Source organism: Paracoccidioides brasiliensis, assembly GCF_000150735.1.
Source record: "Paracoccidioides brasiliensis Pb18 unplaced genomic scaffold supercont2.1, whole genome shotgun sequence".
In the NCBI taxonomy this organism is placed as follows: Eukaryota; Fungi; Ascomycota; class Eurotiomycetes; order Onygenales; family Ajellomycetaceae; genus Paracoccidioides; species Paracoccidioides brasiliensis.
This window is the reverse complement of record NW_011371358.1, coordinates 3,257,415-3,282,930: the sequence shown is the minus strand read 5'-3', so window position 1 is coordinate 3,282,930 and position 25,516 is coordinate 3,257,415. Positions and strand designations below refer to the sequence as shown.

The 25,516-nt window shown below is 44.6% G+C and overlaps 10 protein-coding genes across 10 annotated transcripts; 4 read left to right on the top strand and 6 right to left on the bottom strand.

Annotated features, from left to right (window-relative positions):
- Positions 1–1,857: 1,857 nt before the first annotated feature.
- On the top strand, positions 1,858–2,076 carry PADG_00980 (uncharacterized protein; the record flags this gene model as incomplete). The annotated part of the gene is made up of 1 exon (XM_010757770.1): positions 1,858–2,076. The coding sequence occupies one exon, from the start codon at positions 1,858–1,860 to the stop codon at positions 2,074–2,076; it is 219 nt and encodes a 72-aa protein (XP_010756072.1).
- Positions 2,077–9,148: 7,072 nt separating this feature from the next.
- Positions 9,149–11,976, bottom strand: PADG_00978 (uncharacterized protein; the record flags this gene model as incomplete). Its single annotated transcript, XM_010757769.1, has 5 exons — positions 9,149–9,245; positions 9,373–9,499; positions 9,621–11,346; positions 11,435–11,530; positions 11,632–11,976. The coding sequence occupies 5 exons, from the start codon at positions 11,974–11,976 to the stop codon at positions 9,149–9,151; spliced, it is 2,391 nt and encodes a 796-aa protein (XP_010756071.1).
- A 689-nt stretch (positions 11,977–12,665) lies between these two features.
- Positions 12,666–14,143, bottom strand: PADG_11183 (uncharacterized protein; the record flags this gene model as incomplete). The annotated part of the gene is made up of 2 exons (XM_010758476.1): positions 12,666–12,757; positions 13,948–14,143. 2 exons carry the CDS (start codon positions 14,141–14,143, stop codon positions 12,666–12,668), a joined length of 288 nt encoding a protein of 95 aa, XP_010756778.1.
- A 1,026-nt stretch (positions 14,144–15,169) lies between these two features.
- Positions 15,170–16,368, top strand: PADG_00977 (uncharacterized protein; the record flags this gene model as incomplete). Its single annotated transcript, XM_010758261.1, has 2 exons — positions 15,170–15,232; positions 15,331–16,368. The coding sequence occupies 2 exons, from the start codon at positions 15,170–15,172 to the stop codon at positions 16,366–16,368; spliced, it is 1,101 nt and encodes a 366-aa protein (XP_010756563.1).
- A 1,886-nt stretch (positions 16,369–18,254) lies between these two features.
- On the bottom strand, positions 18,255–19,467 carry PADG_11182 (uncharacterized protein; the record flags this gene model as incomplete). The annotated part of the gene is made up of 3 exons (XM_010758475.1): positions 18,255–18,475; positions 18,543–18,783; positions 18,835–19,467. The coding sequence occupies 3 exons, from the start codon at positions 19,465–19,467 to the stop codon at positions 18,255–18,257; spliced, it is 1,095 nt and encodes a 364-aa protein (XP_010756777.1).
- A 78-nt stretch (positions 19,468–19,545) lies between these two features.
- Positions 19,546–19,813, bottom strand: PADG_11181 (uncharacterized protein; the record flags this gene model as incomplete). The annotated part of the gene is made up of 2 exons (XM_010758474.1): positions 19,546–19,667; positions 19,723–19,813. The coding sequence occupies 2 exons, from the start codon at positions 19,811–19,813 to the stop codon at positions 19,546–19,548; spliced, it is 213 nt and encodes a 70-aa protein (XP_010756776.1).
- Positions 19,814–20,023: 210 nt separating this feature from the next.
- PADG_00975 (uncharacterized protein) lies at positions 20,024–21,159 on the top strand (the record flags this gene model as incomplete). Its single annotated transcript, XM_010757768.1, has 6 exons — positions 20,024–20,087; positions 20,139–20,231; positions 20,301–20,395; positions 20,464–20,661; positions 20,715–20,818; positions 20,874–21,159. 6 exons carry the CDS (start codon positions 20,024–20,026, stop codon positions 21,157–21,159), a joined length of 840 nt encoding a protein of 279 aa, XP_010756070.1.
- A 329-nt stretch (positions 21,160–21,488) lies between these two features.
- On the bottom strand, positions 21,489–21,835 carry PADG_11180 (uncharacterized protein; the record flags this gene model as incomplete). Its single annotated transcript, XM_010758473.1, has 2 exons — positions 21,489–21,655; positions 21,724–21,835. 2 exons carry the CDS (start codon positions 21,833–21,835, stop codon positions 21,489–21,491), a joined length of 279 nt encoding a protein of 92 aa, XP_010756775.1.
- A 1,268-nt stretch (positions 21,836–23,103) lies between these two features.
- Positions 23,104–23,791, top strand: PADG_00974 (uncharacterized protein; the record flags this gene model as incomplete). Its single annotated transcript, XM_010758260.1, has 5 exons — positions 23,104–23,129; positions 23,204–23,271; positions 23,343–23,514; positions 23,570–23,608; positions 23,689–23,791. 5 exons carry the CDS (start codon positions 23,104–23,106, stop codon positions 23,789–23,791), a joined length of 408 nt encoding a protein of 135 aa, XP_010756562.1.
- Positions 23,792–24,714: 923 nt separating this feature from the next.
- Positions 24,715–25,449, bottom strand: PADG_11179 (uncharacterized protein; the record flags this gene model as incomplete). The annotated part of the gene is made up of 1 exon (XM_010758472.1): positions 24,715–25,449. One exon carries the CDS (start codon positions 25,447–25,449, stop codon positions 24,715–24,717), a length of 735 nt encoding a protein of 244 aa, XP_010756774.1.
- Positions 25,450–25,516: the final 67 nt, after the last annotated feature.

Genomic DNA, 25,516 nt, shown 5'->3' with positions numbered 1-25,516 from the left:
TTTATTTATTTATTTACTTATCTATTCCACTTATTTTTGATTACCGTTCGCAAATAAACGAGAGCATTCGGGTTCCACACCGAGCGCTTCGGAAGAGCGGAGTCTGTATATCTCATGCTGTGCAATCATCATTGATTAAAAGCACCTATTTATATTATACTATTTCCTTATCACGAACAATTTCCGTTACAAATGCTTATGCTGCCGTTGGAGACGTTGACGCGTGCTCCAAGCCAGCCCGTCCCGTAAGGCTCTCTCTCTATTAGGTTCCAACCGCTCTCTGCTCTGTATGACGAACGCCGGACACATTTTCCCCACTCATAAGCCGTACTCTGCTAACTATCGGCATTCAACTCAAATGTTGATTCATAATGTGAATAAGGCCAATCCAATCTAGGTAAGCTTTCGAAAGGGCGGTAGTTGCAGCCAATAGTAGCGGCTTGTTATATTATCATCATTTGTAGTGCCAAACAGCAACAAACTCCGAAGCCCATTCTTACGTTATCGAAACGCTAAGCCGGTGGACAGTGGACCTTGGGACGGGAGGTCCGGGGGAGATCCTGGTTGGCTCAAGGGATATTATTAACCTTGGAAAAAATATGTTTTTGCTTGGGGGGGGGGGGGGGGGGGGTTTCGGCTGGGTTTAACTAGTCAAGTCACCTTGAACAACCTAAACTTTACAAAAAAAAAAAAAAGTGAATATCCCGGCGTTCTTTTAAGCTGCCCGAATGACATCACCATCCGCCTGTTAAAGGCTTTTTCTTCACATCCCTTCGCCGTAAAACATAAATACTAATAATCTTCAGTCCGTTCCTGTTTGGCGGGTCGATTGTTGCGAGTCTCACATGCCTAGAAAAAGGTTGTTGTGAAGGGGGCACCGGCCTTTTGGGAGTATCGCGTCATCAATAAAAAAAAAAGTTCGGTAGTTATTATGTAGTTATATAACATCTGGATGTATGTGCAGTGTGATTCTCTGGGCCCACTCCACCTCTCTCCCCCCTGTTGCATTTAGCTTCATAGGGTAGTAGAAAAGACGGGAAAAAGAAAATATAAATATAAACAAAAATAAAACAAGGCGCAAAACTGCTATTTCGGGGTCAGGAACTCAATTGATGGTATCGGGGTTGACTCTAGGGTGGGAAGGGGCTAAATTGGGAAATGGATAACTAATAAAAATAACAATAATAAGCCTCGCTGCATTGAAGAAGAACAAGAACGATGATACGGTTCGGCCTGTTAAGGCAGATGGAGTCAGAAGGGGATGAAAGGGTCTCGAAAGGAGTCCGAACACACAGAGGTTGAAGTTAAACCCAGTAGTACATGTAAGAGTTAACATTGTTGGTTGTCACGGCATTGGCATTGGAAGAGCGCAGTTAAGTTAAACCACCAACAAAGCGAATAACTCGGGACGGAACAAGTTAGCCTGCGCTTCGGTGCAATTCACGCTAGAACTCTTTGAGCGTTTCTGCAGCGAAGATCTGGAATCCTTCCAGAAGGAAGAAGGATATCTGCCTGGTTTCGTTGTCATTCTCTTTCGCAAACAACCAATGCCGCTCCATCAAACCGGGCAGCTTGTTTTACAAGACATCGTTCTTCAGTTCAACGAAGCCGCCCATTTTTCTCCCTGTAGGGAGGGAGATTGGTGGGGGGGGCTCTGGGAATCGGACGACGCAAAAGGGATGGTTGGATTCACAACACGTATGTCGAGTACGTACATGTGCATGACTACAGTACAATAGCGCTCCCGTATCTGGAATAAATGGGTTCTTCAACCCCAGTTCCAGTTTTTATTATAATGCTACATTTGTTTTTGTTCATTCTTCATTCTTCCTCTTTCCTTTTGCCAGTTATACCAGTATGGATCTGAGCCAGCCCGAGCCAGTCGAAGCTATGCTTATTTCCTACCACGACATCGGCGGAGATCTTCGGGCCAGACCGATCAATTTGTCATTCGTAGGCGATCTGTTCCAGAAGCAATCATTCGATCAGAAGACGCAGAGTGGAATATCAGATGCTGTGGATCACATTACATCTCCCTCTAGGAACTTTGCTCACATTGTTCAGTTACGGGAGTAGAATCTTCAATCGCTTGCGAGTTGTCAATGAAGAGACCCCCCCCCCCCCCCCCCCCCCTTCCTAGCCATCGATGGAAACTCCGCAACTTTCAGGGGCGATGGATTTTCTGACTTGTTTGGCATATCCTCCGAAAATATTTATTTATTTATTTATTTATGTATTTATTTTTTGTTGCTCTTTTCCCCAACCTTTACCCTAACACTTACCTATAACCATACTAACATTGGTATCGACGCAGAAATTGATCAACTTTGCGCTACCTTAGGTGCGTCCAGGTATATACATATGCAGGAGCTATCAATCGACCCCGACACAGTGGCACACATGAACTTTCCCGCTGAACTGAAGAATGAGAAATTCACTTCATTCGCGACAAATCGGGCAAGAAAAAGCGATTATCAGTGGCGTGCGGGGAAAGCAAGAAGCGCAAAACAACGGAAGCTTAGCAAAGAGCTATCCAAAGATATCCGAGGTTTATTATTTGTTGGAGGATTTCTCTTCCATTGCGTGTGGTTTATATAACCGTTCGATACGTCTCTTTCAAATGCCAGGATCCACTTTTGAGCTCTCAAGCGTATCTTGCATACCCGCACCCATCTCTTTTGCCTCTACTTTTTCCTTTCTTTATATATATATCAATAAAGCTCCACTCGGGGAAGGCTTCCCAATTACCCGAAGCGCGGCTGGTTCAGAGGGAAGAGAAAGTGAACTGTCGGGAATCAGAAAAGTAACTGCATACCAAAAAACACCCCGTAAACTGATATGACATGAGCGTGTACAGTACATGTACGTTACATTACATATCAGTTCCTGGATCTGGGGTCCGCTCCTCTCTAATCCAGACGCATGATCTCGAAAGCCCTTACATTGGAGTCATGCGGTGATACGATAGTCAAAAGTCTCCCAGTTACTAACTTCGACGGTCGGGACAACAGACGGGGAACTGGTTTGGAGACAAAAAGATAGACAAAAACCGATCTGTGTGGCCGACTGAAGGACTTGTTCATTTGCTCGGTTATCATTCCCCTTCTCTTCCAAGGCACAAAGGCCCTCTTTTTTTTTTTTTTTAGCTGAATTAACAGAATAACTCAGCCAATATGAAATATGTAACTCCCGACACCTTGCACCTGACGGTCGGATAAAGTTTTGAGGGGAACTTCGTTTTGAGTTTCTCCATATACCCTAAATACGGACAGCTAGACGAATGATCACGCCTTCAGAAATAGCAAAAATTGACCTTAACAGCGAAAGCCTCTCCATCAACGTGGGAACCAATCGCTATATCATGCGGTGGGAAAATCAAGGGGGCTCGTGGGCCAACAAGGATCCTCAGCCCTTTCCTAACGGTTAACCAGAAACACACGGACCAGAGAAAATCAACTAAAAAAAAAAAAGAAAAGAAAAGAAAGAAAAAGACTAAAAATTCACATTAGTTCAATGGACTAATATAAAAAGGCAAATTCAGGGCCGTTTCAGGGTCCAGAGAATGGGTGAGGGCATGTGGCTTGCCAATATCTCTCCCAACCAACAACACGAGTTCAATTTTTACGCTTTGCTGAATGAAAAAGAATATCAATGACGGAGGAGGCTGTGTTTAGTACACTTTCCCTCTTGCGACTCTTCAAAAGAAACCAAGAATATCTTCAGAACGTGTTTGGTACTTCGGCGATCATCTAACATTCATCCTTGCAATAAAATGAGGAAGCTTGTTTCTACTACGATCTGTGATCTCGGCTTTCACCTATTGCTTTTTTTGGGGGCGGGGGTCGAAGTAGTGTGCCTTGGAGAAGATTTTTCTTCGGCGGCTGCTAGGTAATCAGTTACTAAGATGAGGACAAGAGATGCAAAACCCAGAGAGTTTAGGCAATAGTTGAAGCTATCCAGAGGTACTTCTCAGGTACTTCATAAATTTGGTTGGTGGACATGGAAGAAGTAACTACTAGACGTGCAACTACAACATGTGTGTGCCACAATAATAATAATACCTTTCATGACACACTTGACTTTTTTCCCCCTTCTCGACTTAATTTCCATCCCTTCTGCTAGTACTACTCCGGCTCATCCACTTGCAACGAAATAGACGAAATAACACTCTTGAGTAGAAGTGTAACAAGTAATGCTCTTCTCCAACCGCTCTTTTCTTCTGGCGCATAATAAATAAATACTATTGAGTCGTCTTGCAGTTTCTACAGACCATAAATCGGCTTAGAACTACATGTGAGATGTGATACCCCATAACTAAAAACTTTTAATAACAGAGAAAATGATGCGATGCTGTGGCTTCAACCGCATTCCGATTTTCCATCCCTCCTTTTCGGAGAGGGAGTAAACATGCAATATGATTGATTATTCGACACGCAAAAGAACTGTTCTGGGTCCTTTGGCCTCGGTGTCCAAAATTGCAAGGCTAAAAGTCGATGGGGAATCGCCACCTCCTCTTTTTCCCTCAGCTCCCTTTTTGTGTTCGAGTAACTATTTAGAATTCGGAACGGAAAATTACCTATTTGTTCCCCATAATGTTCCTCAGTTATATAATTTCCAGAGCTAGGCGGAATAATAAATCTGTTGCGCTCTCTCACACACACCCCCCATTCAATGCACTTCATCAAACGTGTTAATCCCTCAAACTATGCATTGTGGAGCAGTAATAACAACAACAATAATTATTTTGAGCTGAAGCACCAGCTTCTCGGCACCGACGCTGATCAATTCTGGACCAACGCCGAATCCCGAATATAACTTTAGAGATATGGACCCCAGCCACTGCGTCCCGGCGCCCTCTTGCACCCACAAACCTCATTCGACCCCGCACAAGGCACTGGTCAATCTGGAGCAAGCCACAGGGGCAGATGTGAAAAGAAAAGAAAAAGAAAAAAGAAAAGAAAAAGAAAAAAGAAAAGAACGAAACAACGCCCTGCTTTGTTCACGGTCGAACGAATGATGAATCATAGTCAGATTGGTCTTCTGCTATTATATTCCAACAAGATGAGGAAATGAGAATGGGTTGGGACTACAGTAGTTACAAGACCCCCCCCCCCCCCCGGCTGATTTCGTTGACAAAATCCAGAAGCAAATAACTAATTAACATAGGAAACGGGCCAGTCTTCTGCTGCAACGTGTGGAGCTCCGACTCTTCCGTGGATGCCGTTATTTTTTTCCAGTCAGATGAGGGAAATATTCTATCGGAAATGATTTCCAATGCTATTTCTTCGCTGATTTCCGTATACACAAGTCATGCCACACTCTGTAAATAACCCTAAACGGACTGCAACCTGTGCCTGCATCTAACAACAAAGGGTACAAGGTTGGTGCCTGTCGAGGAAAATCTGGGTCCAATTTCCATGTATCTTGCCCTGAAAATTAAGGACAATCAATACACAGATAACAGGATTTTTTTTTTTTGTCCACTTTTTTTTCCGCTCCCACTCTGTTTTTAACTTTTGTTTATTTCGCTCAATTAGCGACGTGACTGACCCCATTTTTTCGTTCTTCAGATATTTCAGCCAAAACAAAAACAAACGCGTTCAATCACCCATACCATGGAACCTAACAATGGATGAGCGCGGGTATCCAAAGAAGCAGAGACCATGTGCATGAGATATCCTTTCCGTGGATCAGCACATAGGGTTCGGGAAGGAAACTATTTACTCCAATATTGGTTCGGGGGAACCTAAACATAGTTACTGTAAACAACTGTAAATGATCATCAACTTACACAACATAAATCAAGGCAGACTCGAGGATTGAGACATCCCACATTCGAATGATCCCCCGGTGAAGAGATGTTCGTTAATAATAATAGTAATAAATTCGATATATTACACTATGGTATGCAACTGGAGTGGAGTTCCCCCTCCTCTCTATTGTCTCCCAACGCAACAACTATAATTAAACCAGGGCTAAACTTTTACTTCAATAGAGGATTAGTCCATTGGTAAGACAACGATCGGATCTTTCAGTTGGGTATTATTCCGGTCTTGCACAGTGGCATTTATAGACCTCGGGCCCACGCATCTGATTGGTGCGGATGTTCAGTCCAGTAGGTGTGACTCGCTCCGACATCTCAGGGTGCAGTCGTTGTATAGCCCCCTGGAGATACCTAAGCCAGTGACACTCATCTCAGTTTCCCGGGTAGTCCGGATTGTGTGATTTTCTTCAATCTCCTTTCACTTCTCCCACAGGCCTGTTGGATTGAAATCTCAAGTAGTTGACGATTTAAAAAAAGAAATAATAACTATTACACAGTGCACGGAAAGTAACGAAGTAGACTTATTTTGCTTCTTCTTCGTCAATTGATTGAGCCCAGCCAAATACTTGAAGAATCCACCGGCCCCGACTTCTTCCGCCGGTCAAAGTTTATTTCGACGACACACCCTCCAGCCAGTGTTGGCGTCACACGCAAAAAGTACAGCTTTCTCATACGTTCTCATAGCATCAAATGAAAGAGAGATGTCTTGCAAAAAGCGAGATGGCAAGCACTTTGAACATAGACATGTACCTAACATTTCGCCCACTCAGGTGATGGTTGTGGAGGTAGCACGTCGAGCCATAAGAGGCCTTAATCAAGACGTTGCCCGCGTCCGCTGCAGGGGCAAAAGAGAGCTCTCAAAAGAGCTTAATGGCCGTCATGGGAACACGCAAAAGAACAATTTGTGGAAGATATCTTCTTTTCAATTTGAACTCCACCCATTTATTCCACGGTGGCAAATGTTTTGATAGGGGAATCTCGCGGTTTGCCCTTCGAATATCAGTGGTACCATTGATTGTTTGTTTACTCTCCAGTTGGGGGGGGAGAGACGATGAATTAAATTAAATAAACAAATAAATAAAAACAATAAAAACATTAATTCGTGAAGAAGCAAAGGCTCTGGTGCTTTGAATCTCAAGGATAAATCCATATGTTTCTCCTCCCTGCGCGCGCTGCAGTTCCCGCGCGCCCTTTCAATCTTACTGGCGCTGGAACGAACCCCTTCCCGCCTTCGATAAAGGGAGGGAATCATACCGAGGCCGTTGGCACTAAAATTAGAAGTGCACTCCTCCTTCGTTTCGGCGCTTATGTGGATGTTTAACTACATGGATATACCCATACTGCACGGATCCACCATGATAGATAGCAGCGGGATGTCGTCACTAGGATGTGATTAACGGCGTGGGAGGAAATTGGAAGACTGGAGAGGTTCATGCATGCGAAAAGATACAAAAAATTAGCTAGTTATAACTAACTACGGAGTAACAATGAATCTCCTTTAATAATAATCAATCTCATGGGACACGCTGTGGAGATCGAACTATGTTTGCCCCTATTGTGCGAACGGTCTAGGCCTACAAACCAAAAACCTAAATGTGGATTTCCATGGTGACCGGCAATTTGAGAATCTGGATCAACCTTGGCCCTGCCTGCTTTTTATCCCATGTGTGTCGACTCGTGGGCTTCTTTGTGAAAATGCTCTAATCTCCTAACTCACCTTGCTTCCCTGGAAATGCACATGTACATATTTTCCCTTTCTCCCGGCAAATCCTGTTTCGTGGGAAAGGAGTCAAATGCTAGACCTAGACTCTAGAGCGACGCACAGGGGCTTTAAGGATATAACTAAATAAAGCTATAAAAGACCTAAAAAAAAATCATGAAGTAAGGGACGATAAAGCCGACAACCAATCAAAGGCGAAGACGAAGGGAAGAAGAACCCTGAGGGTGCAACTATTATACCCCTTTTTAGGAGTCTAAACAAACAACCCATAGCGTACCTATAAACACAGAGTAAACGAGAAACTGCACCCGAACAGACGGCGAATATCAACAGCAGAAGAACGAACGCCTTTCAAGTGCCCTACTTCCAATTACCATGTCAATGCCTCCGCGAAACTTCGAAAAGACCCAGACCCAGACCCAGACCCAGACCCAGACCCACACCTAGAACCAGGCGGGGCAATTTTGGTCCCTGCATGATCCCCCGGCCCATTAAAGATCATCCCGTCCCATAACGTTATAATTAGCCCATGAATAATACCATTGAGACGATTGAAACGAACGATGAAAATTCAAATTGAAGGGAAATGGAAAGTTTGTCAAACCAGAGACGCCATTTCCCCCGACCCAGCTCCCCATATCCGATAAACCGTAAGGTAACAACGAAAAAAAAAAAAAAAAATCAAAATCAAAATCAAAAACTAACGAGGAAACAGTGGAGCTAAAGAGAATTTGAAGCTGCGAAGCCCCGTTCTATAATAGCAAACCAGTGAAGAATTCAAGTTATCAGGAATACCGCCGGGTTCAAATCAATGGGAGCAGAAAACAGGAAAATAAGAGGAAAGGAGAAGTTAAAATGGAAAAAGCAGAAAACGACAAAAATAGCATAACATAGAACCTCAAATAGTTATTAACAGTCATGTAAATTTGCTCATCCCGACCTTTGAAATAGAATATGCACGGAGAAGTCGTTATCATGGACATCATCACCAGACGAGACGAACCATTACAAACTCCCGATAATTCTACAACGCATAAAAAAAAAGTAAAAAAAAAGGACGAATAAGGAAAGGCACAAAGGCAACAACAAAATACATCTGTAATCTGTACTATAAACCGTTGTTAGTTGTTACCTTAGTGTGATCCAGTTAACCCTCCATGCCCTATTCTGCAGTTAACACCCCCCTCCTCACACCCCCTTACGCCCCCTTAATCTAGCCCTAGAGCCAGATGCCCGACGCAATGAAAAGGAAACCACAGAAAGTCGTCACTGGAAATATTATGACAAGGGTGTAAAAACGGATATCACGGAATACTGGATGTATGTCCCACTTCATTAAGGGGTACATGCAAAAGGAAAGGAAAAAGTCACGCATCTGAGAGCAGGATCTTTTCAGTCGAGTATTAGTTATGATCGGATGGGGGAAAGGAGGCGCGAGAGGTGTATATTCACCAATTCTGACATTAAAGTTCGATGTCGAGGGTTGCATAAATCGGAAATGTGAACGGATGCTGCGAAAACAGCAGTAATTCAGCGGGAGAAAGTATCGAGCAAGCACGACTGTGAAAGACTATTGAAATTAGATGGACGTGAGAGGTGTACCATCATCGAGTGATAATCAGAGAGAATTCCTCGATACAGGACGCGACGGAGCCGGAAATGCCCGCAATACTGTAGCCCCTTGGTGGTATCAATGTGTGGCTACAAAAAGTTAGCTATGCGTATTTAAAATTCCTTGCATTTGCGTTCATAGTCATTTAAAATAAGAGAATTAGGAGATAGGGGTAAATGAAAAAGGTGCAAAGGGGATATGAAAGTGCCTGCTTACCTATTTTTACCACTCCCGTTCCCAAATAGCTCAGATTTCCGGCTGAGATTCGTGATAATTCCAATTCCATCGATTTCCAGAGCAGCCTTCACGTAGAAGCCCATCAGAATCTCACCACGACGCGTGTCTAGCCGTGAATAGGAGAGGAAATATATCAGTAAGTCGTACTTGGACATATCGAAGTTCTTAATAGAGAAAACAAAATCTGGGAAAGGTGGTGGGAAGGGAGACCGTGTGTAAAAACTCACCAAATACAAATTCACCATACTTAGCACTAGAATTCTTATTTCCAAACATCTGACTCGTGGAATCCTCATAACAAAACTGCAACCCGTATATGAAATGTTCATGATACACTTTCACGGAAACAAGAAGCTTCGTCTGGATAAACGCGCACTCCAAGAACAACTGCTCAGCGACGCTATCCGCCGACCAAGATTGTCCTAATTTGCTCCCCTTGTATCCAACTTGTCCGTTGGGCAACTTAGCAATCGAATATTTAGTTTTCAACTGATTCGCGTCGTCAACCGTATGCGTGTTAAGACCGCCAGAGTATATCAGCAACTTGACCTTTCTGTTCTTCTTGGCGCTTTCAGGGGCATGTTGACGTATCTCGGTTTCTGTGAGAGTAATCTGCTTGGGCACAGCATTATTGCCGAAATCACCATCCACATATTCGAGGAATGATTTGCAGATCTCAGCATCGTCCACGAAGATTTCGATGAACGCGATGCCAGAAGGGGAGGCAATTAATGTCTTGCCATTGTCGACCGGCCACACTTGAATAGAGTCGTCAGATATAGGAGGTGAATCGCGAGGCAGCCGGAAGCACGGGTGAAATCTGAAACGAAGGGTGTCGAGTCTATGCCAAGTAGGTTCGTCCTGACATAGGCAGAGTCGAAGCCCCTGTGACTTCGTGCGTGTCGAATAGGGCTCTCGAGTAGTGAAACTTCGATTCAACGGAACGTATTCGCGACTCATGATACCGGTCTCCTGATTGCGACAGCCAAACAAACGGCCAATTTCATGGAGATGGCCTCCAATTCCAGAGTTGGCAGCCTCCCAGCTACTCCCACATTCATTTTTATAATTGGCAACGAAGTTAAAATCAGTTCGAGTGCAATCCGTAAAAGCTGCAACTATATCTTCCATGGAGGCTGGATAGTTTTGTAACGCATACGACCCAAAAAGGGCTAGCTTGATATCATGACCACTGGAGCTGGCGGCCGTATGGCCTGTGATAGTTTGGGTCATTTTATCCCAATGGCTATCAAGTAGCAGGGCAGAAACGTAATGTCGTTTACCTCCCCGGGAGCCAAAGTAGCGTTCGACTGCCTCGAGTACAACGTTGAAGAGTTCGTTACTATCCGATCTTGTGCCATCCTGCTGTACGACGCTGAGACCTCTAAGTTCGTCAACTGTTCTGTTGCACCGGATAATATGTATTCTGGCCTCATTTCTCATTTGGTCTGATGTTGTATCCTGAGAACTTAGAGTTCCAACCTGCCACTCCTCTTCGAACCGGAAACAGCGCCTCCCGAATTTGTTTCGATACATCTGTTCAGCAGTAAAAGACTGCCATAGATATGCAGCCATTCGAAATTTCCGTATAGCAGTTTCCAAGTCGTTTCCTTCCCGAGCTATCCTCTCCGGAACAGCATCAAAGTGGCCATATGAATCACTCCCAAGCACGACTGCGAGCTGGAGTGGAGGGCAATTTGCCAACGGTAAATAGTTTATGCTTATCCACGACGAGTGGACAGTTTGCTTCTGAAGTTTCGAGGATGTGAAGTCGAGCCGTAGTTTGTTGGGGCCTGGAACAAGGTGGATCAGAGCCTTGAAATGGGATTCAGAGACTGGCCAGGTAATGGTAGGAAATGAATCTTGAGGATTGGAAATTATTATATTTCCATCAATGGAGTGCTGCTGTGCATCTCCAGTTTCCCCATAAATCAAAAGAATCTTTTGATGAACCTGACAGGGTAAGTGAAAGTTAGCATCCATAATACAGACTATAACACGCCATTTATGCTTGAAGTCACATCAGTGCGAGTCTGCATACCCATGAGTTATCAGAAACCGAAAAAACTCTTGGTGCATATGGAGATATAGGTACACCTGTTCTTGCAGAATTGGTTGTGGATGTGAGATTGCCATTCTAAAGTGAGGTGAAATATCAGCAATGTGATCTAAATATATGGATATTGCGGAACCCATTTCAGTGGAAAGTAAATAATATCCTAATATGAGAAAACTCACCGTGACACTATTTCGCTTCGACTGTGAACCGATAGGAACAGGTCTCTGGGGTACTGTCCCCGGGCGTGAGCCATCATTTGCGTTCAATCGGGGCAGGGCAGGTAAATGTGAGACAGATTGGTTGTTGGCATTGCTGCCGTTGCTACTGTTATTGCTCGTGTTGCTATTGCTCTTGCTGTTTCCATTGAGAAACGATATAGTGGAACTTTGGATGCTGTGAGCCGGGGAATCGAGAGTGGAGGAAGACGCATCAGGGTTTACATGGCCATTGGCCAGGGAGGAAGAAGATGGAGACAGCGTAAAGCTTGCCCTCGACCGGCGACGAAAGTCCTTAAAAAGGGGCATTTCTGCATCTATTATAGCTGCTCTGAGCCAGCAGCTGCGGACACACCGTATTTGGTATATGAGTTGCCCGAGATTGGGAAAAGGAATGGGAAAAACAGACTGGAAGATAAGAAGAAAAAGAAAACGAAAATGAGGGGGGAAGAAAGAGAAAAAGAAGGGAAGGGGGGGAAGAGCGTGGAGAAAGAGGAGAGAAGAACGCAAGAGAGAAATGGCAGGGTCAGCCACGCGGCAAGGGAGAAGGAGGAGAAATTTGTGACCACAACGGAACAAGCGATTGTGGGGATGGAGTCAGAAAGACACAGCCACCAGGACTCCAGGAGGTCCCTGGGCGCGTGGACTGAGTAGGATATTGCACAGAGTATGCAGCATATATGTCCCTAGGGAATAGGAGAGGAGAAGATGCAAGAAGCTGCAGAAGCTGAAGAAAAGAAGTCGAGAAGCCCAAGTAGTGACAGCCGGCGACAGAAAAAGAAAAAAGAAGACAGCAGTAGGGCGAAAACAAAGAAACTAGTTTTGCTCTTAGCCAGCAGCTACAGAGGGTAGTGTTAACTGATAGCTAAGCTTATGAAGTCGTATCCACAACAGCAAAGTGTTGCTGTGGGGAGCAGACGAGGGGTCGTAGCCTCGCAAGTGAGTAGGGATCGGGAATTGCGCCTGTTTAGTCGTCCGGGGAGTCGTTGACTTGTTGTTTAGTTCCCCCCCTCATCATCATCATCATCATCATCATCGTCGTCGTCGTCGTCATCGTCGCCGCAGCGGAGACGGTATTCTGTATGATGATCTCCCGTCAGAGAGTTAATAGGGATAGACAGCCAAAAATAAATAATAACGCTGATGTCCACTTAGATAGAGACATATTAATTGTTAAACACCAACCGTTCAGAGTGCAATTGCTGAAATGATATATAGGTGGGATCATCCCAGGCTACTTCCAGACCTTTTCTTATATGTTTAGCAGTCATAGGGTGTATTTTAGACAGATGAAAAGTAACAATAAAAATAAAAAATAAAAAGCAGGCCTGAGGTTATGTGTGGAGATTGGCTCATTTTCTCTCTTTTAATTCTTGAATAGTTTAATGCTGTCACCGCCATCGCCAATAAGAGATGAATACAAATATTATGTGAAAAGATTAAAATAAAATAAAAAATTAAAATTAAAGGAAATAAAAGGACAAGGAAATAAAAGGCCAAATTTGTGAGAAGCAGCATCAACAGCTTTGAAAAATTTCAAAGTGAAAGTGAACAACATTAAGAAAAGATTGTGTTTTAGAGAAAGATGCACTGTTTTCCATCCTCCTTTTGTTGCCAAAGTGCAAATAGAATAATGAATGCACTGGTTCCTAGCAGAAACAAAATGCAAGATGGCCGGGCAGTTTGAGAGAAGAGTTCCTGGGATGTTTATAGAGATTTGAGCACTTAACTCTGGCCCCGGTTCCTCTTTGGAAAAGAGCCAGGATTGATTGGATGGACCAATAGTCGAATACCCCTGGAACTCCGTCGATTAAGTTAAACTGCTTAATGGTTGTAGATTGATCTATGTTTGAGAATCGCATCTATGTGGCGATATAAAAAGCCTTCATTCCTCTCGCATTGCTCATCTGGCAGCCTCCACAGAATAATAAATCATGTCGCTTAGCATTTCATCTTATTCGATACCCAACCATGGTAAGATATGAGATGAGCAAGTTGGATATCAGCTACCATTTCCAATTCTAGATAATGATCTTGAGCAAAACCTAGCTTAATTCCAGTATCTTTCGCTGAAGTCTGATTTTACTCAGCTTATTGCCACCTCAGATCATTAACTATCCTTTGACATTTCTATAGCCAACCGGTTGTCAAACCGTAATAGTCCGCACTAGAAGAAAAGAGTTCATTCAGCTTTCCAGACACACTTGCGTTTTGCAAAAAAAGATACCTCTCAGTTGACCACCAGCCTGTCCTCTTTGCCGAATGGATCGCGACGCTAACCCTGCTGCAAGAGGGAGATATCATCGCTGAGGTTTTTATCCCAGCCACTGCGTAGCATTCTTAGAAATGACAGTGCTACTGTACCCGAGTAGAGACTGAACCTAGATCCATTGTCGACGTTGGATGAGCATGTTGAGAAAGACCCAGGCACATGGGTTTCGCAGAAGTGAGGATGTTCCACGTTATAACCGTCCATGAGAGAACGCGGATTGGACATGTGGGGACCTTTTCCGCCTTCTTCTTTTCCTTCTTTTCCTTCTTTTTCTTTTTTTGGAATGGCAAATCCATTTCCTCTTATTCCGTGATATAACTAAGTAAAACGAATGGATTCGGCTTTTGGTTATTTCTTCCCCTTTTATGGTTCTCCTCTCACGAACTATCGGCAAAAGCAAATTCGATCGAAACCGGTTGGAGTTGATAGGTTCAACCCTATGTTTCACAATTCGTAGAAATAAGACAGGCACGAAACCTGCTAACCAAGTAGTTTATTTAAATTGGGGTTTGATTCAAATCCACATCATCAGCGATATCATTGTCATCAGCCCAAGCAGAAGGCCTTGAGGAATAAAGCATATCTGAAGCGGAAAAGACATGCCGCTATCCCCTGAACGAGTCGCAAGGGCTGTGTTGTGGTTATCCTAGTTAGATCCTAATCATCAGAAGTGGTGATAGATACGCTCCCATGACAGTTATCGTGGAGTGCTCGCTCCAACAGCTGTAGTTAATATCAAAAACGGTAGTTGGAGACGCTTCACCCAGAAAAAGTCGCGTGGTTATCGCCCTGTTTTGCCGCGCTAGCCACCCCTGCCCATTCGCCAATAACAGGGCACCAGCACCCAGCACAACCCCAGGACACTCACGACACCACACCCCACGACACCTTTTACAAAGCAAGTCTTGCTCCGGCACACACAACCCGCCCTTCTGTTACGTGCCACATCTCCACCATACATTCACCAAACAGGTCTGTGGTGCAAGCAAGATATCTTCGACCCTGCAGCTACTCCCCAACCCCTTTATATCTTCATAAAACAATTGAGAATATCCTAGACTTCTTTAACCCTGCTTCCAAAAACGTTTGCAACTGGCGTCTCCGCTTCCCCCAAACCCCCAAACTACAGATTTTTGGCCTTAGGCATCCAATCCTCCCCTCTCACTTCATCCGACTTTTTAAACGAGATCAAGAGACAAACTGGCGAATATAACGAGTTATTGAGGCAGAATGGCTGCTACAGGGCCCACCGGCTCTCCAAGGCGGAAAATTCCCAAGCTCGATCTTGCTCAGGTACGACCCTTGAACATAGACCGGATACGAAACATCTTCCTACTCAATTAATCAATAATAATAAACCTTTCACTTATACCTTAAAATTTGCGTTGCAGATATCGCTCAACCTCCAAGATCGTCTGGGTCTGGCAAAGGTCCGCTATGAACGAACCCATCGCCGTCGAATCGAACCGTTACAACCTCTACAGCAAGTTGCGATAAGCGGCCCTAGTGAAAGGGAAGTGATATCAGATTCTTCGTCGGAAATATGTGACAACAACCGCTACGAAACCCCTTTTTCTTCGTCCCCGCTTCCAACCCCAATCCTATCTGAAGAGCTCCCGAGATCTTCGCGGAGCAAACATGCCGCAATGTTCTTCCCCAGCTCCCTTGACACCAATGGAGGCGGATCACGGAAACGCGGACTTTCCAGTCCTACTACAGAGCAACCTTCAAAGGCCCTACGGATCTCATCGTGGAAGGCCACCAACCGTCTGCCTCAATCGTCACCAATCCTCAACTGTCAAAGTACCGCATACCAAAACAATTTCCTTGGTCACCACAAGCGCCATTCCATCGCTGTCAACGAGTCCATGCAGCAACCCTTCAGCTCTTCGATGATCAGCTCCTCCCCACCTCGCACTCCCCCTCCGAAACGCAACCGCACCGTGGCACGTATTGACAAAGATATCGAAAAAGAAAATGGCGAGAATGGCGAGAATGGCGTAGACCTATTGCTCTACCTAGCGAATTCTCCCACTCCAGCAAATTACCGTGGGAGCGGAAAACTCAACAGCATACTAGATTTCCCCCCCTCAACCCCTCCCAGTCAACACGCCGCACTTCTCCCTTCACTGACCACAACACCAGGCGGTGGTGTAACCGCCAACTTCGGCTCGCCAGCTCAGCAATTCAACTTCGCAGACTTTGTCAATGTCACCCCTAGTCCCGCACAGTTACCATGGGGCGGACGCACGCCAGGTACTCTCTCTTCCAGAACACCACGGCCTTCAAAGGAGTTGAGGAAGCGGCTTAACTTTGACGGGTTGATTCCTCCGTCTGCGGGGAGTCCGTCGATGATGACGACGACGACACGAGAGAAAAGGGTTGGTGGCGGAGTGCCTTTGCAGTTGGGGGAAGAGTTGAGACCTTGACGGATCGTGCATCCAACTCCGCACATTAACTACCCAAAAGTAAATTTTTGTACAAAGATACATAAATCCCCTTAGGAAGATGGAGCCTTTGGTTTAAGGGATGATAATTACGACCTGAACGCTCTATTCTTGCATCTATGTACCCCGACCTTCATTCCCAGAATTATATTCCTTTTATTTACTGACATACCACGCCCCTCTCCGGCATTTTTTCTTTTCTTCTTTTTTTTTTCCTTTTTCCAATTCTTTTTTTCTGAAGTTTTCCACATTGATCTAACGGTTTTCTTGTTCCCAATTTGTCATAATTATTGTCCGAAATGTACAAGAACGCCTGTTTCCCCTGCCTTTCTCTTTTAACCCTTGCTTGATTCCCACAAAGAAAGCAAAGTTCATTAACCAGTGGCTTGCACATGTACATCTCATCCTGTTTTTACATTTTCTTTGCTTCTTCTCTTGCCCTGTTGAATTTTTGTACCACATTGTCGACTTAACCGACTTAACCGGCCAGAACTCTCCTATGTTCTTCCCTTTTCTTTTCAATCCTTCTACTTGCCCCGTCCCTCAATATACCGATGATCCTTTTGCCCCGTTCGCCGTGGAGTTGCGGATAAAGTAAAGCGAAACACGAAAAGCCAGTTTTCCTATTTATCAAGCACTGGGAAAGAAATGTACGAGTACAACAAGTATTTTATGTTATGCTCTTTGATTTATTTGTTGGCTGTTCGTCTTTTTCTTCCTTGTTTTCACGGGCTGAAAGTGTTCACCCTATGTGCATGTACATACATGTATGTAATGTAAATGCAAAGTTTTCAATCCGCCTCTCTTTCCTTGTTATTTCTATTCTCCTCTTTCATATGGTCATTTAATGCATGCTAGTTTCAGAAGAAATGAATTCTTTTTAAACTTTCAATTTCCGAGAAGCTATGAAATGATTGGTCTATGCATATCCACAGAAACGAATAAAATGATATATTTTATTCTGTACTCTGGAAGACTAATGTCTCACGCTGAGACCAAACTCAAAAAATTCACGCTGAGCCAATAACGCGTCACTAGTGCATTCTGATTGACTGTCGATTGTTCGCGTCTATTTGGCGATTCGTTCTAAAATCGACATCTCGACGCTACTAGCGTTCTGATTGACTCTGTGGTTTGCTCGGTAAGGTAGGTAATTGCTGGAGCACAGGCGAATGGAAATTACCTATTTAGGCATTGTTGCCCGGAGACTGCGAAGGTCATCCTAAATTGAAGAAAAAATCATTTCACTTCAACGACTCGACACGACAACCCAAAATAACGCGCTTTTTGGGGCCTCTCTGATTGGGTGAGATTTTCGCGTCTATTTGGCGATTCGTTTCAAAAGTTGACATCTCGTAAAGTCTAAATATGTACTAGTACGCTTTTATATTAGCGCCATATAGAGAGTGGGCCCGCACTTCCTCTTTTATTTGAATATCTGGGAGCTTGAGAGAAAATTGAGCGACCCCCTTTCCATTACAAATTCGACTGGTGCAGTTTGACGCCTCTCTCTAATTTATTGCTTCTTCCTTGGCTAATTGAGGGCTTGTGATAAGAGGGGGGTGAGATATGGAGATGATTACTATATGTTCGGTTTCGTGTGTTGACTGTGTTGGGGGTTACTTTCCCCCCCTCCATCGACGGCGCAAATAGAGTGGGATTTACTCCGTACTTTGGAACTAAATGACCCTCTGTACGCTGAAATGGAATCGCTTATCTGGTATGTGGCATCGCCATTGTATTAGTCCGTCCTGGTAAAAAATAATTGGGTTCTCAATATGAATTGGAGGTGTGCCAGAGGAGGTTGATTTAGGTATCGTCAATGTTAAATAAAAAGAATTTTAGAGTTCGTCGATGCCAAGTTCTGACTACGGAGTATCAAAATTTACTCCAGGAGGGATCGCATCAATAGCTGAGCGGATCCTTTTCAGATGATCCGGCGACCACTTCTCATAAACATTTCTTGTAAATGTGTAAGCGGTCCACTTCTCTCTGCCGTCCAGCTCCGTAAAGTCAAATGTTCTGATAGGGTGACGGTAGAAGAGAGTCTTGCTTCCCTCAATGACTGCATAATGGCCGTAGATTCTCACTGTCCTGTTGTCGTGTGAGATCGAGAAAGCCAAGATCTCGCGGTTGACCTCATCTTCACGTCCTACAAGTTTTAAACAGCTCAATGACGCCCCTCACAGCAAGGGTCATGCTGTGTGCTTTCTGCCGATCAGCGATGTCAAGTGCGGCAGTGCCTTTCACCTCACTGGTCAAGAAGGGGAAGTACATGTAGAAGGTGGCCAGGAAGAATGAGCTGTAGGTATCTGTGTCGTAGCCAAGGAACGGCTCGAATTTATTCAGCTGGTCTTCCGTAAACGCAGAATGGTCGAACCCGGCCGCATAATCCGGCTGCGGACGCGGTCCACAGAAGGCAATGGAGGAGCTTCACTTTTCATTGACGCTTTCAACTAAGTGTTTAAGATTCTTGGCCCCGTTAACAGTGAGAGATTCTGCCGAAGGTACAATTAAATTGGATATATCTTGAATAACTCTTGACTCATTCTTTCCTTGTAGCCTTTGACAAAACTTGTCAAATGTATTATCTCGAAATAGTGTGTGTTTGGGAACAGGTTGATTGATTTCCACTAAATCCTTACAAATCTGCTTGCTCTTATCTGTTATTCCTAGCTCTGACTTGCGCATGAAGCTGCCTTTAGTAGCGAGGAGGGTTTCATAAGTAGCGCTTCTGTACTTGGCATTCTTTTCATCCCTTGACTCTTGATCAGTGATCATGTTGGAGCCTATATCAAGACTTGACATCAAGTTCATGTGACGAAGGGAAGCTGATGAATTTTTTTTCGCGAGAAGGTGGCTCATATCTTCAGTCTGTCCAGGCTGGGCTTCAAAATATTCTTCAGGCCAGTGAATGGTCTTGCACCAATACTCAATCAGGTCAGCTTTCTTCCAGTTGTTAATGTGACACTGCTTTTCCAATAAAGGATATTCAATAGCTGAGCTATGGGTAGACAATCGTGGTTGTTTTGAAAAGGGCGGGACTTGATCTTCACAGGATTGTTTGTGATTTGGCTTCATATTCTGTTCTCGGGTGTGGGTTTGAGTGTGGGTGCAGGTGGGAGAGTACTGCAATATCTCCATTAAATCAGTATCATATCATTCAGCCATATTGAAAGAAGTGTGCATATAGATGCAGATGCAGTTTTTCTGCTTAGACGTGCGCTCCTCCGGTAGGATTTCAGTTGTTGTTCTTGTTGCTCTCTCTTGACTCGCTTGACCTGTTTCCATATAATAAATCAGCCTGGAATACGGTAAAGAAGATCTGGATATTACCTTTGCCTTCAGGAGCCTGGCGTTTTCTGGAGAGTTTCAACATTTGGCACTCAGTTTTATCAGTTCCGGGAATCATTTGATGACGAGCCATTGTGGGATAGGAAATTGTGAAGCGTGGTCTGCATTGTCAAATGAAGGAGGAGCGTGAATCAACAGCAAGTTAGGGGAAGCACATTCAATTTGGGTTAGTTCCACAAGGGAAGCAGAGAACCCGCTGCTATCTATATTAAACACTTCTTAAGCTAGTAGAGGTGTGAGGTCTGGTTGGATGAGATATCAGCTGGGATGATTCGGCGGAGCGATGAACCAACTCCATCACGACAAGCACTATTCGGTGAGGTTGCCGGATTGGGAGCTTCGCAAAGGTTAGTGGGGTTAAATTTTGTTAATAATTTCTTAAACTAAGCCAAATATAGCCATGCCGGTCCAAACTTCATCCAAAGTCTCCAACAACCTGGCTGGGCATGAATATCTGGCGTCGCAAATGACACCCGTAACCTTGGTGGAAGGTGAGATGTTGAACTTAAGTGCCTTATAGCTGTAAGATATAACTATATAAAGCGCCTGCCCGGAATTAGATTGTTCCCTCCTCAGCGCCAAGCCACCTCCAAATTTCACCCAACCAAGAGAAAATCTCGACGTCATCCAGGAGAACGCCATGCCCGAGACATGTGTAGCACTGCATTTAACCTCCTGTTTTACACTAATGGTCCCCTCTACCAGGTTTCTCTCTTTCCCTAGAGCCTCAATTTTGGACAGGAGCCTGTGCTGTCAGCCGCTACTAATGAGATGGTGGATGATGACTTGGCTGTCTGTAGCCCAACAGCACTCGGCTTTTCCCTGAATGAAAAGATTTGGAATGAGATCCATACCGGCGACTCAGTGACCGTAACCAGACTAACACGCACGGCTGGTCTAGGGGAATTTGCTGTGGAGGTTGTTGAGGATATCAAATTCTCCATACCCCATTTGACAAGTTAACCGTCCCTGAGGAGAAGAAGGTCATCAAATCTTGGAGAGCCGTGTCAGCGCGACAAATGGAGAAGGCTTCGATGATGTCATTTCCGGGAAAGGGCCAGGGTGTGATTATCCTTTTGTGCGTTCATTCTTTGGGCCAATATAACTATGCGGGAAAGCTGAATTTGTGACAGCGGCCCGCCAGGAGTGGGGGAAACGCTTACGGCAGAGGCCATTACCGAACGACTTGAACGGCCACTCTACTCAATATGTTTCTATCATCTGAAATGGTTCCTGACTGTTAACCATTTTCAGATCTCCTCTGTCGACTTAAGTGCGAGAGCTGAGGAAATGGAAGTCCAGCTTACTCGTACCTTCTGCATAGCTAGTGACTGGAAGGCGGCCCTGCTACTAGATGAGGCTGATGTGTATCTGCAACAACGAGATGGTCTGCAGCTGGAACGATTAATGCAGAACTGATATTACGTAGGATATCCATTTATCGAGGGGCTGATGTCCATTGCACTGAGCTATTTTACCAAGCACCTCGTTGTGGATTGGCCTTCGTGGGCTAGGTTCCTCAGAGAGACAGCAAGAAATGATTGCGTTACATTTACATGTAGACGTTGGCTTTACCAAAATGGACCAGCTTGATGGGAAAGTACTCCGGATTATCATAAAGAACTGGAAGATACATACAGGGTGTGAATTTTACTTCAGAAATCGGCGAACATACCAAAGCTCCTCTGATCAGGGCCCTAATATACTTCACCATCACTGCCTTGGATATTCAATTGCTTTCTTCATTCTCACCATTCTCCATCAGTTTGAATATACAGTATCCCAGTCTCAGATTCAAAGTATCCCAATTTGGGCCGCGACAGCCGGGGGTCACGATTCTTGTAGGCTATCTCAGCGATTGAGTCCGCTATCGCTGGGCTTTTGCCATGTTCGGATGCCTGTTCGCCAGCATAGGCTACAATATTTTACTGTGTCAACCCATGGATCCTTCACAGTCAAACACCTCGCAATCTTCATTGTCACTATCGGCGTGTTCACTGCGCAGCCTGTCACCGTTGCCTGCGTTTCCAACAACTGGGCTGGGCACTAACAAGTATGCTGTCGGGAGCGCAGTGCAGAATTCCTGAGGGAACATTAGCGCATCGTGTCAAGCAATTTATTCGTCCCCAGCGCTGCGCCGTTGCTCAAAACTGGATATGGTATTTCTCTGGCTCTAATATCCGCTTGTACGCTGCTGTGTACGGGGTTTATGATTGGGCTAGAGCGAGAAAATAAGAAGCATGATGCGGGATGTCGTACTATAGGTCCAATTTATTTAAAGAGTTGGAGAATCTTGGGGTTGATCATCCGGACTTCGGGTTTACAAAATAGCTGGGGCTCGTATTCGGCTGGCCTGGCTGGGACTACGATGCTCATATTGAGTGAGCCTTCGATTACGTGCATGTCTTTTTCTCATTTCTTTGTTGATATGTCAATCAAACAATATGATATGTCTCAAAATAAGTCTCTTGAATTCTTGGCGGCAGCGGCGCCACAGCCGTTCATTGGAAACCCAAAATATGCTTCTCGCTTCTACTTCTATGGGCCCTGGACATAATGTGACAACATTTGAAGAATTTTTTCTCCAACATCAACTTCGGATAGCTGCTGCCTTTGAACAGAGCCTACGGCTGCTGCTTTCTCCTGATCAACAGTGCCATACGCTTGTCAGGGGAAGCCAATCTTTGAGCTGTTGCTGTGCGAAGAACATTTAACTGCTCTCCAACCGTTCGCGGCCTTTGAGATCAGCCACTCCTTGAAATCTTCCACAGTTGAATTCTTTGTATTGCTGTATGCCTGCAGTCATCCGAATCTGTTGCATAAGGTGTATCGATGGGATAAGAGGCGCTCTTTGCTTTGGAATTCAACTCCACTGTACTCTTGATGTCCATTGCTCTGCATTTGACCTCGATTATTCCTGAGTGCCGCGAATGTAATCTCTCTTTGTTGTTCCTACAAACACATACCATGAACGGCAAGATGACGCTTCTCAGTGCATATAAAAGAAAGTACCACAGTTTTGCATTGCTTCTGCCATAAAGCCAACAAACCGTTTACTGGAATGATGTTAGGGTTTCGGCGGGAAAGCCGGGGTAATGGTATTAGGCGACTCATGCTTTGCCAAATATGGGTTGATTTCTGGTGTGATCTGCCCTAGTTCATGTAACAGAAAATGTGTTTAATGCTTGTGAGAAATCCATCCCTTGATATAATCTCAGGGCATCTGCACTGCGTTATTGGTATTTTATACCTACATATCTTCCATGTCTTCTTCAGGCAGGCCCTACATCCCCAATCTTTGTTGTTGCAATAAGGGGGATTTCTTGCAACTTGCAATTGCCTAAGCGGGTGAAGATAGGATTAATGTCAATATTCGCTGTTGGTGTTTTGTAAGATCACATCCAACTGTGCACCCCTCTTATCTGGAATTGTTAGGAAATTGCTAATGCAACCCGTTATCTAGCATCTCCGTCACCAGTGTGCTCAGGTTAACGACATTAAATATTGCAACTGAGAATTTAGACATAACCTGTGAGTGTTATGCTATCTTGTTATATCTTTATTCCAGCAATGTAAATATTTAAAGCTTACTGAAATTCTAGGGTCCTCGACAAACTACTCAACGTGGACTATCATCGAAGCAAACGTCGCCATAATATGCGCTTGCATGCCCACGTACAAAGCACCTCTTTCCAAGGTATTCCCTGGCATATTCAACTCGTTCTACAACTCAAAAAACGTTGCAAAGCCCAAACGAGATTCAGGGGTTGATCGGTCCGTCCAGCGTCGTTCATCACCTAATTAGGCACTTGTCCTTTTACGGCATTAGCATTCCCAAATTTGGTGGATGGCAATTGGTGGCGAAGGGGTTAGAGCTATTGACGAAACGTTTCAGCAACGGGAGTAATATTGCTCTTGGAGATGCAAGATGTGATGACGCATTTACAGGTTCAAACATCAGAAGGATGGGATCTGCAATGTAGCTCTACTATCTGAGGATTTGGGATCCGGCCAGGGTCCCCCTGCGATTATTCAAGGGAACAAGGAGTAAAGATGGGGGTTGTATTTTCATAGACGATGGCCAAAGTGTGTTGTCAATATACATTGTAATGAAGTTATCATATCCCTAGCTACTTCGGGGCCATATAAGGGCTAGATAATTGATTTCTGGAGGACAAGCCAAGGAATCCTCTGGAGGTAACAATTAATATGATTGACATATTTCAAATCCCTTTGTTTCATAGAGATGGTGGATCATTGAAACGAAATATCTAGGGTGTCCCTTACTATAAAAAGTTAACATGCAATCGATTGATTTCTCACCCTGCATTACATAGACCCGCAGATAGAAAATTCCATCACATCAAGACGATGAGCCTTCACAGTTCACAAAATGTCAACCAATGAAAGATTGAATGGCAGGCTCAAACAATAGCAACGAAAAACCAGAAGCAAACATTGCAGATCCAGGGCGAACCACAGAGAGCGAGAGCTTTCCCTAACCATGCAAGGCGGACCCGTCATGGGATTCGCTGAAACATCAGTACCGCTGTTAACAAGCGAAGGTGAAGATTCCCCAGGCTATTCGATTTTAATACGTATGTCCTATTTGCGGGCTGCTGGCTCCAGGTTACGGCACGCCCGTTGCCGAATTTAGAACGGAGATTATGGAACTTAATTGGCCCAGAAAATATCATTTTGTGGAGCATTGGCGACACTGGTTGTTTGTGAGACAGAATCCGAAGCAGACGGTTAAATCAAGGCACGGCAGCGACCCCTTACACAATAGGGAAGGCTGGCCAAAGATAGCAGAATGGCACTTATCCCTTTTTTTCTTTTTCCATTCCCTCTTGATACTAATGACAAAACGGTGCGCAAGTCAGGCAAACTGGTTAAACGGAACGGAGTACAACCATTCGAATCATCAATCGTGCTTCGTGCTTTTTAGTGTTTTGTGAAGTACACAAAACAGGTTCAGTAATCACCAACAACCCCTTCAAACACTTTGATAGCATTTTTCACAGTGCTTCTAGTACTTGTTGCGTTGGCGCCAGTTACAATCCTCGAATCGATATGACTGAAGTCATCGAAATTTTCTGAAGGTGGCAAGTAATGAGCGTTGACAGCCTGAGCCATCTCCTCCACCGTTCTGAGTCCATCGTCTCTGATTTTATCAATAACCTTGAGCTCAACTTCGCCCTTCGTCGTGAAGCCTGTGATTTCTTTGTCCTTCAAAATCGGATCGCCCTCCGGGGTATGCATTCCTGCTAGAATAACCGGGGCTTGGTCCACGGCACCGACCACTCCGCCACGGTTGTAAATGTCTTCGGCAATAGCCTGCAGATGGTGGGCGTGTGGGAAGTCATACATGGCGCCATGACCTCCAGCTGCGAAGAAAAGCCCATAGTCGTGTGGTGCCAAATCTCCAGCTTTGAATAACTGCTGATTGATTTTCTCATGGAAGGAATAGCTGGAGTTGCGAAGAATCCTCTGGTCTTCGCGGGATAGATGATGCGGCTCTAAGGAATGATCATCATAGGCAAATGAACCTGTCTCTGATGCGATATCGATTTCAAAACCTGCTCCTACAAGCATGTTGTACGGAAGTAGGGCTTCTGGAAAAGAAAGTCCTGTTTTTCTCCCATCCAGATAGAACGGGGGATTGGCACCGCTTACGGCGATCAAGGCTTTCCGCGGGAGAGAAGACATATTGCCTGATGAGATAGCAATAGCTGACTATGTATTGATCACGATAAAGTTCGAAAATATTGATAAT